Source organism: Hemicordylus capensis, chromosome 4 (assembly GCF_027244095.1).
Source record: "Hemicordylus capensis ecotype Gifberg chromosome 4, rHemCap1.1.pri, whole genome shotgun sequence".
NCBI classification, from domain to species: Eukaryota; Metazoa; Chordata; class Lepidosauria; order Squamata; family Cordylidae; genus Hemicordylus; species Hemicordylus capensis.
The window spans coordinates 120,265,877-120,278,762 of NC_069660.1; the positions used below are offsets into that span (position 1 = coordinate 120,265,877).

The 12,886-nt window shown below is 45.0% G+C and overlaps 1 protein-coding gene and 1 non-coding gene across 2 annotated transcripts in view; both read left to right on the forward strand.

Moving 5' to 3' along the window:
- Positions 1 to 12,886, forward strand: part of LOC128323153 (calcium-activated chloride channel regulator 2-like) — a 36,349-nt gene that overhangs the window by 18,143 nt on the left and 5,320 nt on the right. The window contains exons 10-11 of the mRNA XM_053245874.1: positions 232 to 453; positions 591 to 861. Of these exons, the coding sequence (XP_053101849.1) occupies positions 232 to 453; positions 591 to 861 (493 nt within the window). The remainder of the gene's footprint in view (positions 1 to 231; positions 454 to 590; positions 862 to 12,886) is intronic.
- Positions 1,684 to 1,818, forward strand: LOC128325514 (U4 spliceosomal RNA). Its single transcript, XR_008307499.1, has one exon. It is a non-coding gene; the product is annotated as a U4 spliceosomal RNA (small nuclear RNA).

Here is a 12,886-nt window from a genome sequence, read left to right on the forward strand (position 1 = left end):
CTGTAAAGAGCTGTAATCTGATTCATAATCTTTGTATCAGTTACCAGGTCTATCTCCCCCCCCCCTTTTTGGTGCCAGGGGCAACTAGGCACTTGAATGTTTGCCCCCCCTGATGATGATAATACACTGTATGGAATATTTTAACTGGGATTTATTATCCTTTAACAATTACATGAGAGAGTGTGGGGTGTTCAAGCAAATAAAAAGCATTATGTTACTGGCTTTGGACAGATGGAAAGTGCTGCTGAAAGGGTGAAGGCCTACAGCCAGATTAACAGGACGACGACAATTGACTGCACTGTGGGGAGGAACACATTCTTTGTTGCAACGTGGCAGATAAACAAACCCACTATCACTCTTCGGGACCCGAGAGGGAAAAGTTATACCACTGAAGATTTTGATGTTGATCCCATTTTGCACATTGCTCGTCTACAGATTCCAGGGATTGCATGGGTAATAATTAATTATTCCATTGTTTCTGTCAGCACCATCTTTGGATGGGGTGGGGTGGGGCTGGGAAGGGGAGAGGCTAAATAATAATGTGCAAAGACAAGAGATGTTATTTGAAAATATATGAATTTGTTTTTCAGGTTGGGGATTGGACATATACACTCACTAACACTCACGTGTTACCTGATGTCTTCACAATGACCACAACCTCTCGAGTAGTCAAGTCTGATGTATCTGCTATCTCTGTGAGAGTCCACACAAATAAAGATACAAACTCCTACCCCAGTCCAATGATTGTCTATGCTCAGGTTAATCAAGGCTTTTCTCCCATTCTTGGTGCTAATGTGACTGCTATTATTGAGCCAGAAAATGGGGATCCAATCATCCTGGACCTTTTTGACAATGGTGCAGGTAAGAACCATCTTATAATAACACTGAACATAGAAAGGAAGCAGGGTTTTGGAGTCCCCTCCATTTTAGTGGTGTGTAAGATAATCAGTTTAACATTTTGTAAAGCATTCCACCTAATGGCACAGTGGGGGAATGACTTGACTAGCAAGCCACAGGTTGACAGTTGAAATCCCCGCTGGTATATTTCCCAGACTATGGGAAACACCTATATTGGGCAGCAGTGATATAGGACAATGCTGAAAGGTATCATCTCATACTGTGTGGGAGATGGCAATGGTAAACCCTTCCTGTATACTACCAAAGACAACCACAGGGCTCTGTGGGCGCCAGGAGTTGACACCGACTCGACGGCACACTTTACCTTTTTAAAGCAGCCAATAGGCTTTTATGAATACAAAGAATATTTATATACCGCTTTTCAACCAACGTTCCCAAAGCTGTTTACATACAAACAAACAAATCTATAAAATGACTCCCTGTGCCCAAAGGGCTCACAATCTTAAAAAGAAACATAAGAAACATCTAAAAAAGAAACATAAGGTAGACACTGGGGATGTGAGAGCAGGTTCAAGGTCGAGCCAGCTCGCACTCTAACTGGCCTGGCTCAAAGGCTTGCCCTCAAGCTGGACTGGGCCCGGTTCAGCTCAAAGTCAAGCTGAACCCACTTGGCTGGTCCAGGGCAAGTTAGTTAGTTAGTTAGTTAGTTTTATTTACAGTCAATGACCAAACAAAATAGCACCTAAACAGTAAGTACACAATTAGAAATCTAAAACCAAATAAATAAATTTAAACACCAGTTTGAAAGCATCTTTGCAAAATCACTGCTTTACACAGTGGCAGTATCGTAGCCAATGAGGTTAATCCAAGGTGTGATTATTGCTAATTGAAACTGGTCCAGGGCCAGTTCCCTTTTTTTTTTTTTAAGGTGGACTTACTGCCATCGCTGGGCTCAGAGTGGTGCTGTCACCACCACAGGGTTGTGTGTGTCTCCTGAAGTTCCCCCTCCCTTGCCGGTCTCCCCTTTTGGCTTTTACAGGCCATTTTTGAGCTTTGCGGGCCTTCTGGCCCATTACAGGCCTCTTTGTGGTAGTGGTAAGTGGCCATTTTGGAGGCCGTTGCGCATTCCCAATGGCCACCCATGTAGCCTGGGTCATGACTCAGCTATGCAGATGGCCATTGGGTATGCATGGCAGCCTCCAAAATGGACACCCACTGACACCACAGAGAGGCCCGCAATGGGCTGAAAATGGCCCCAAATGGTCCAAAAACGGTCTGTAAGCGCCAAAAATTACTGGGGGGGGGTGAGGACAGCAGGGGAGGAGGGATATCAGAAGACACCCCCCACGGCCACAACACACACCAGAGCTTGGGAATGGAGGAAGCCCGCCATTTTTTCTCTTTAAAAAATATTTTGTCATCCCACCTCATCCCTCCACAAGCTGGGTCCGAACCTGTTCGGACTAGAGCTGGACTGGGTCCGACTCTGGTGTGCACTGAGTTGGACCAGAAACCATTTGGTTCGAGTCTGGTTCTATTCAAACCAAACTGGGTTTTCGCAAACAGCTAAAGAGAAGCTCAGAAGAGATGTAAGCTTCACTTAGGAAATCAGTCTTAGGATGATTTCTCACAATTGCTTAATGGAGATTATCATTTAAAGTTTCTTGGTGCCACAAACTGGGAGGTTTAAGCATAGAATGAAAAGATTGTTTTTCACTGTTCCAAAATATTACTGTTTTTCACTGTTCCAAAATATTAAGGCGTAGTATCCACAGGATTTTGTTATTGTGAGAATCAAGCTAGGTTTAGTAGCTTGGAAGCTTTTATGTCAGCTTTTATGTGGTGTTCTGTTTATGTCAAAACAGAACACCCTCCCCACTTCCCACCCCAAGAATCAGCTCTACTTTCACTCCAATTAAATTCATTTTTTAAAGGGTTATAATGATAATTAATTCATTTGACACCAAAGAACTGATAATATTTGGGCTCCAAAGTCACTTGGTTGTTGGACACGTTTTTCAAAGGGAGTGTCTGTTACAAAGTCTTTTTCTGACATTGCATGACTCTACATATGCACACTTTAGATTTAAGAGGAATGACTGCTTCTTTGTTCTAATTTAGGTTAAAATAATATCTTTTGCAGCTTTCTGCTCACTGCACAGCACTGAAAGTTGGTTATTGTGGGACATCCAATAGGAAACGGTCAATGGATTTCTCATTTTACTCCCAACTAGTCCCAACTAGTACTCCCAACTAGTGCTTCTTTTGCATGCGCGCACAAACACACACACACACACACGGTGTTTCAGTCCTCTTTGCACCTGGTGTCAAGTTCCCAACAATTAGGTTCAAATTATCACACCCCCAGGTTTTCCAGCTAGCCTGGCATTTATGAGATAGTTGCATACTGCATACTGCTAGGAGCCCTGGTGGCGCAGTGGTAAAACTGCCGCCCTGTAACCAGAAGGTTACAAGTTCGATCCTGACCAGGGGCTCAAGGTTGACTCAGCCTTCCAACCTTCCGAGGTCGGTAAAATGAGTACCCAGAATGTTGGGGGCAATATGCTAAAATCATTGTAAACCGCTTAGAGAGCTCCGGCTATAGAGCGGTATATAAATGTAAGTGCTATTGCTATATGAGATAGTTGCATACTGCATACAGTGTCGTATTTACTTGGAAGAACTGTAAGTCACTGAGGCGAGTTTCACGATTGGTGAGACTCACCATAATGAGGTTTGCAGGGAGAGTGGGCTCAGCCCACTCTCCCCGCAGATGAACACTGCTGCAGCCCTGAGTGGCCAGATTGGCCGCCCACACGACTGCCGGCTCCGTCATGGAGCCGGCGGGAGCTGCGGGGACCGGGGGACGTGCGGCCCCTGGAAGTTCCAGGTTGCCCTGCACAAGTGCAAGTGCGCAAGTGCATGGGGCATGCTGGAGAGACCCCTGAGCCACGCAAGTGCGCAAGTGTGTGGGGCATGCTGGAGAGACCCCCGAGCCTGGGAGGCTGCTTGCAGCCTCCCAGCCAGGGCTCTTCTCATGTGTTGCCTCCACGCTGTGGCAATACACGACCACAAAACCCGGGTTAGCGGAGTGCTCACTCCACTAAACTGGGCTAAAGGGATGGATAGGTAAGTGGGTGACCCGCTTTGGGGTAGTTCCCACGATTCGTGGACAGTGGGCTAAGCTCCCTTAGCCTGCTTTCCACTGATCGTGACAATTGCCTCATTATGTGCTTGGTTGATTGATTAAGTGCCATCAAGTCAGTGTCAACTCTTAGTGACCAAATAGAAATATTCTCTCCAGGATGATCTGTCTTCAACATGGCCTTTAAGCTCTCTCAGTGGTGCATTCATTGCTGTTGTAATCGAGTCCATCCACCTTGCTGCTAGTCATCCTCTTCTTCTCTTTCCTTCAATTTTTCTCAGCATTCTGGACTTCTCAAGGGAGCTGGATCTTCGCATAATGTGTCTGAAGTATGATAGTTTGATCCTGGTCATTTGTGCTTCGAGTGAAAATTCTGGATTGATTTGTTCTATGTTCCATTTGTTTGTTTTCCTGGCTGTCCATGGTATCCTCAAAAGTCTTCTTCAGTACCAAAGTTCAAAAGATTCATTTTTTCTTTTGCTTTTTCTATCTTGCTTCTTCAAAGTCCAGCTTTCACATCCATAGAGTTTCATGGGGAAAACCATTGTCTGAATGATTCTATTCTTTGTAGGTGTAGACATGTCACAGTATCTAAATATCCTTTCCAAGGCCTTCATTGCAACCCTATCAAGTGCTAGTTTGTGGCGTATTTCTTGCAGGGGCGTAGCAAGGTTGGAGCGGGCCCAGAGACAAGATTTTTAAATGCCCCCTCCTCACTGAAGCTCAGCTCATGAAGTAAAGAAATCTTAAATTAGGCTGAATCGTGGTAACAAAAAGCACTATATGGTTTTGTGAATTGTGGACGATGCAAGTCATTTAATGGTACAAGAGAAAGACATGCTGTTCTGGTAGCTCCAGGTCTTAACACTCACATCAATTTTTAACCTCACAGCAGTCATGCCTCCAGCCCCAATCCCACCTCCAGGTTACTAGTACTATTAGAGGCTTATAGAGATGTAAGTTTTGGGTGGTGTACAAATATGTTAAATAAACAAACAAACAAATAAATAATGCGGGCCAATGAGTTCCTTTCACCTCCATGTGACCTGCTTCTGGGGAGTCCCCCAAGGCAGTGGGCCCCCAGACAACTGTCTCGCCTTGCCCTATTATAGTTACGTCCCTGATTTCTTGACTGCTGAATCCTTTACACTTGATGGTCAATCCTAAAAGTTAGAAGCTATCCACCACTTCAGTGTCTTCATTATCAATTCTGAGGCTGGTTGCTGTACCTGTTGTCATTAGTTTAGTCTTCTTTACACTTAGTCGTAGTCTCATTTTTTCACTGTGCTCCTTGACTTTCATTACTAGAGCTTGCAGATCATCCACATTCTCAGCTATCAGAGTGGTGTCATCAGCGTTATTGATGTTTCTTCCTCCAACCTTAAAACCACACTCATTTTCTTCCAATCCAGCTTCTCTCAGTATATGTTCAGCATATAAATTTAATAGAGAAGGAGAATACAGCCTTGTCTTACTCCTTTGCTGATCTGGAACCAGTCTTTCAGCATGTTCCATCTGGACTGTGTCTTCTTGTTCTGTGTATAGGTTTCGCATGAGAACAATGAGATGTTCTGGGATGCCCATTTTCCTAAGGATATTCCTTGACATGGTCGACACAATCGAAGGCTTTTCTGTAGTCAATGAAGCATATATTGAATTATTTTTTGTATTATTTGGCTTTCTCAATTATCCAGCATGCATCAGCAATGATGTCTCTTGTTTCTTGGCCTTTTCTGAAACCAGCTTGAACATCTGGCATTTCCCTTTCCATGTAGGGCTCTAATCTGTGTTGGATGATTCTGAGCATTATTTTGCTAGCATGTGAAATTAAGGATATTGTGTGATGGTTTGTGCAATCTGTTAAGTCTCCTTTCTTTGGTATGGGTATGTAGACTGACCTCCTCCAATCTATTGGCCACTGTGTCATTCTCCAAATTTGCTGGCATAGTTTGGTTAGAGCCTTGGCTGATTCTTCTGTTTCCTGCCATATTTCTGTAGCTATTCCATCAATTCCTGTAGGCTTCTAACTTGGTAATGACTGGAGTGCTGATCTAACTTCATCTTCCCATACTAGAGGTTCTTGAAGTAGGCCATATAGGCCGACTGTGTTTTCCTCCTTACCTTTTCCAACTTTGGCATTCCAGTCTCCAAGCACAAGCATCACATCTTGCTTGCTTGTTCTGTCAATTTCAGACTGAACTTGAACATAAAACTCATCAACTTCCTCTTCTTCTGCATCAGTCGCTGGGACATAGACTTGAAGAACTGACATGTTAAAGGGTTGTCCATGAAATCTAATTGGTATTAGTCAATCACTGACCGCATTGTACCCAAGTACTGTCATTGCTATATCCTTCCTGACTATGAAAGCAACACCATTCCTTCTTTGGTTTTCATGTCCTGAGTAGTAAACGGTATGATTTTCTGATTGAAAGTGTTCCATTCCAGTCCATTTTAATTCACTGAATGCCCAAGATGTCAATCTGTAGTTGATTCATTTCATCTTTCACTGTGTCAAGCTTTCTCATATTCATGCTTCTTACATTCCACAGCCCCATTGTAATTCTGTCTTTGCAGCTTTGGATTTTCTTTTCCTGCAGGGCAACATCAGCTACTAGATGTCCAAAAGGCTTTAGTCTAACCATGTCATAAACACCATCGGTACTCTGAGAGATCCTCAGCTCTTCCTCAGTAGCATGTGGAGTACCATCTGACCTGAGGGGCCCATCATCCAGCACTACATCGACAATCATTCTATTTAGTCTATCTATGTAGATTCTTGGTAAAATACAGGAGTGGTTTACCATTGCCTTTGTCATTGTCACTGAAGTGATTGTCCGCCTCCAGTACCTTCCTATATCGCTGCTGCCCAATATAGGTGCCTGCTTGCTTTAGCTGGGCAGCTGGGATGCCCTTCATGCTTTGGGTGATCCTACTGGGAGTATAGCTCCCAGCATACTTCGCTCATCCCTCCCGGGAATACGCCCCCCTGCCATGATGAGGCAGGATAGCAGGACTTGAGTGGGGGGGGGTATGCTTACTGTCTAATAAATGTGTTTAGGAATGCATTTCTTGTTGCTTTTGACATTTTTCCATATACACATTGGGATATCCTGTGCTCTCCATAGACGGAGGAATCATTGCATACATTTTAAGGCCAATTTGCTGGAATTTTTGTCTACTTCCCTCTATTTTGTTTAAGATCAACCTATTGAAAACAACTTTATGAAAACAAGAGACCCTAGTTTTTGACGGGTTCTCTTATCAGTTTCTAGAGATGTGCAAAATGTTTTGAACTTGAAACTTCTCTACTCGAAACAGTACAACCCCATTTCAAGTTGAAACGTTCTGAGTGGTTCAAGTGCCATTTTGGAGAATTGTTTTCCACAAAACAATTCTTTTTCTGGCACTGGCTTTCTGGCACTGGCTTCCGAATGGCTTGAGATCTCCTTGCTTCATGGTTGGCTTATTATCATACAAATCAAGTGTTGTTACGGGCAGCTGTGCCCCCATTGGCTGGGGGTGAGGAGTGAGGAACAAAAAAGGATGGAATTTCAAAATGTATCCAAAGGGACTGGGAGGCAGAGAGCTGTTACATCAGGAGAGGAGGAAAGACACAAGGAAGGTTTGATTTTGTGGTTTTCTTTTCTCGGCACTGAGTATAATATTCGGTGCTGTTGCTTCTATAACTATCTGGTTTTGCTAGATTGACATAGGCAGAACTTGGGTGCCTGCCTGCCTTGAGTTGTGATTTGTTTTGTGAGATAGTGTTGTGGTGAGAAATGGACAGTGGTAGCTCTCTGATTGTGCATGTGTGTACTAATTCTTGGTGATTGCTGTGATGAGCTCATTGTTTGGCCTTGAGATTAACTTGAGCTTCACTCACTGCTCTGGTCTGCTCTGCTATCTGCATTGCAAGGTGTTCTATGTCAAAATGTGGTTGAAATTGCTCTAGTTGAGTGCATGGCTGTGCTTGCTGCTAAGGGTGCTGCTGTGGCAGCTTTCGCAATGCTAGGAAGTAAGGAGTCATAATTGTGTGTGAGAGAGCAAATTGTGTCAATGATGATACTGTGGCACAGGCACTGTGGCTGGCAGTGGATTCTGGGTCAGTGATTCCTTTTTGGCAATAACCCCCATAGGATCCTATGGGGGTTTGGGGGAAAGAGTTGGTTTAAAAAAAAAAAAAAAAGAAACCCACCTTCTTGCCCATTTTTTAGTGGATTGGGTGGGAGGTAGCATCCATCATGCCCTACCACACAAACCACTTTGGTGTCCCTAGGAACTACTTATGGGGAACAACATGGTGTTTTGAGTTTCCCCATTGTTCCCTATGGCTGAAACACTTGAAACATTTTGAGTTTGTTTTGTTGAAACAGCTGGATCAACCACTGTTTTGACAAAACATTTTGAGCATTATGTGTTTCATTTTGAGCTCAAAATAAAATACAAAATCCATTTTGTCCACATCCCTAATGGTTTCTGTTATTTGCAGGTGGGTCATAGACACCCAGTTTCTTTCAAGCAATCATCTTGATTACACTCACAGTTTCTTTGATTGCAGGCCAAAAATAGCCCTATTTCTGGCTATCCGCTGTATAGAGACCTGGTTTCTTTGTGCACAGTGTAAGGCTATTTTTGGCTCTGTGCAATGTAGAGACCTAGTTGGTGTGTGTCTGTACTAAAGCTAGGATTATTTCCAGCTATTTGTGGCTGAGTGCCACCCAGAAATCATTTGTAGTGTCATTTCTGGTAGCCATTTATGACTTTTCCACACACACATACACACACAAAGTCTGAAAACCGGGTGATTTGGGGGTTGGGGGGGCATTACTGGAGAGCAGGACAGCAAGGTAATGCGATTTATTTATTTATTTATTTATTTAGCACATTTTAATACCGCCCCAACCCAAGGTCTATTACACTTAGCTTTTCTCCTCCCCCCACACACATACTTTTAAAATGAGATTTGAGCATTGGGGATGTGCATGAATCTGTTTGGCAGTTCTTTTATGGACTGCCAAACTGGTGCAGAGTTCTGGCATTTGGCTGGTTCAGCGGTGGGGGGGTTACTTTTATGGAGCTGGGAGGATGCACATCCTCCCCTGCATTTCCACCGCCGGTGCTGTCACCAAAACCGGTGCTGCAGGGCTGCTGCATACCTCCTTACAGCGCTGTTCAGCGTCCTACCAGAAGTGGCTGGTGCACATACATGATGTGTGCACGCACACTGGCCACTTCCGGTACGATGCTGAACGTGGCTGCAAAGAGGTACACAGCTGCCGCGTGGCACCAATTTTGGTGACAGCGCTGGCGGGGGAAATGCAGCAGGGGATGGGCACCCTCCCTGCTCCTTAAAGATAACCCCCCACCTGCTGAACAGGCCAAACTCTAGTTCTTGCACATTCCTACTGAGCACATTTGAGTGTGCTGAGGAACCTAACCCCCCAATCCTTGTAAGCTCAAGATTTCTTTTTGTGTGTAGTTTGAGGCAATAGGCTGGAATGGAACCCCCATGAAAAATGAGGGCCTCCTGTATTTGATCTCCTCTCTCTCTCTCTCTCTCTCTCTCTATCTATCTATCTATCTATCTATCTCTATATAATAAGACACTATCTGAGTAATTTCTGGATACTTCATTTATTTCTAGACAGAGGAAAAGAAAAGTGTTGAAGATTTTATGAACTACACTTCCTTTGCCTTTGTGTATATTTTCTCAAAATACATTCATTCTTTAATCAGTTAGAAGTCTTCTAATTGAAAGTTGCACCCACTTAAAGGGTGAATAGAGCAGGAGGAAGAAAGTCGCACTGCCTGGTATTTCGTAATGTGCACTATTATGCAGACTTTTTATTGCAACAAAGTAGGCTCCCTGGGTGGAGTAGATAGTGATGCCCATCCCAGTTATTATATCTTATCAACTGCACTTCAGGCATAGTCTTTACATGAAATACTACAAGGAGTTGCTCCAGCTTTCATGCACTTCCTGTGAGCAAGTTTGTCTTGCATGTGGCTTTGTATTCCGATGAAACGGAAGAAGATAACACATAGCACATTTGCATTGTTGCATCAGATGCTGGTTTCTCAGTAGTGATTTCCTGCCTAATGTGATTTGTTCCACCCAAATTATGATTGGAAGCATCTGGTGTGTTAAAGCAATATGAGAAGAGCAGCAAATGTATTGATCTTGGAAAATTCTTTAAATTATCTCTCATCTATACAGAGACGAAGCCTTCTCCGAAAGGAATGAGTTGGCTGTCTTTTAAAACAAAAGGTGGATTTCTAACTCAGACAATCTCCCCAGCAAACCTTTTCATTGCATTCATTTATATATCATTTATATTTCTTAAAATATAAAACACACTTTCCCTGACAATTGTTGCTCAAAGTGCAAAAAAGGAGATACAGAGGTTTTCCACAGCTGCACAATCCTGGCTGCCAATGGCTGAATTCGGACGTAACAATGGCAAGCCATTTTAATCTGATTCTGTAAATTGCACCACAGATATTTGTCCAACTGTGGTCCGGCAACCTTCAGTTTCATATGAAGGGAGACCCTCCCTGCTGCTTCCACAGCAAGTTCCAAGCAAGTTCCACAGCCAGACTGTGGGCAAAGCGTCAGCATATCAGCAGAGCGGTTGTGATTGGCCACAGTCTCGAAGTGGGCTTGCTGAGCGTGCTCGTGCCCCTGGCCTTTGGCATGCATTTGAATCCATTTAAATGCCATGTCATGCCAGCACTTCTTCAGCCAGCGATGGCACCGCTGCCCTCCAAAGAGCCCTGCACCCAAAGAGCCCTGCACAAGCACAATTTGGGGTTTGGGGGCTGAGGGAACTACTTCCTTGCTACTCAGGAAAGGGAAGGGAACATGATGACTTCCTAGGAGGGGATATGTATATGAGGGAGGGCTAAAGATCCTGGGTGGTCTGTCCCACCATGACCTAGGATGCTCTTGTGATGGATCACCCTGGCAAAGCAATCCATGCAGAACAAACCAAACTCCTGCTCCGCTAACAGCTTGCTGCCAGTGGACTATCTCTCTCATGAGAGGGCCAGTCTACTGGGGAGGATCATAGGGCAGGTTTTCTTAACCTTGGGCCCCCAGATGTTGTTGGACTACAACTCTTATAACCCCCAAGCAAAGGACATTGCAGCTGAGGATTCTGGGAGTTGTAGTCCAACAACATCTGGGGGCCCAAGGTTAAGAATCCCTGTCATAGAGTGTAAGCCCTAGGTCTTCCATCAGTCTGCACACTCACAGGTTGAGCTAATCCAACGAAGGGGACCCTTCTTGTGTGGGTCCCCCATCTCTCCATGGTAAAAAATAGAACAGAAGCACTGCCTCCCTGCCCCCCCCAGTGAAGACTTGAATGCACCCAAAGGAGATTTTGATGCTCCATGTGTCAGAGCCTGGTCACGTGCATGGACAGGGGGAACACCGGATTCATGGACAGACCTTTAAACCCATTCAAAATTCTCAGGTTCGGTCCAGTGTAGCACCATCTGCAGATCTGCTGATGCAGGGAATCACAGGAGAGGGGAGCACTGATTTCCCAAACAGCAACCCCAGGAGAGCCGGGTTGCTGTTTGGGGGCACAAGAAAGGGTGCACATGTGCACATAGGTGGACAGGCTGGCAGGGGGCACACTTTGAAACCTATTTGGTGGCAGTCACCAAGACAGGAAGAGCAGTCACTGGGGTACCCATCCCATGGATTTCTTCCATAGAGCAACCTGGCTTGATATAGAGCTCCAATGGCCTTTCACTCTTGTGAGAGAGCGGTCTGTGGGAGAAGGGAATGTTTTGTCGTCACACATTATTAGTGATTTTGCTTGGCAACTCTCTCCCCTCAGATGGTTCTTCACATACGTTGTTATGGGGTGTCCCCATGGCCTGCCACTCTCTGGAGCGAGTGTGGTCCACCATCAGTGATGGCAATGTCAATCCTGCTGCCTGGCTCTTCTCATGTGTAAGCCTAGAGACAGCAAACCCCCATGGAGAAGGAGTGGGGGGCTCCCTTCCCCAATCTTTTTGTGAAAAAAATAGAACTTGACTGCTCAAAAATCCCTGGTAGGGCTACCTTTTAAACCCAACCCCATGTTGCCCCCCACCCCCACCCCGGCACTATGATGAGGTGTCCTGATTTTGTTGCCACCTGGAGTTTTTGTGCTTGTGAAAATACATCATTGTTCCTTAACTCTCCAGGAGCAAAGCACTTAGTGCCTGTCCTGTCATCCCATCTCCATTCCCTCCTGCTTGCCAGGAGAGGGGAGTGCGGGACAGAGTGGGAAGGGGGAATGCCCCTGTGTGACTCCCCTGTGTGATTTTGCTGCTTGACTGGCTGACAAGCTTGAGATGGGATGTGGTAGTGTCACGGTTGCCAGGCAACTCCATTGCTTGATCAGGAACAGGAGGGGTATGACTGGTGCTTGAAGAGGCAGCTAGCAAGAAGTGCCGCAGGCACAGAGTAGGCATGATCCCGGGCTGGTTTGTGCCACCATCTCTATGGTTGTGGTTTCAAAATCTGCATGAAACCATGGTTATGGCACCATCAGGGATTGGACGTAATACTTCAGCAGCCAAACCTCTGGTCTTGGCTGCAAGCCTTTGTGCAATCTGAAGGTTCAAATTGGAGTTTGGTGAGGCAAACCAGAGGTTGCTTTTGGCTCAAAACCGCAGTTGCACATATTCGCAGTTGCAACCTCTGCCCGAGAACTCTGGTTTTGTGTTACGTCTGAATTCAGCCACTACGTTTCACACCAAACAGACATTGCCTTCTTATACTTCAGCTTGAGGTTATCCTTTCCCTCACACTTCTCAGCTTGAGCAGGATAAAAAGGCCAAGTTACAATGATCCATCCAATGATTCTCAACTATTGAGCACTT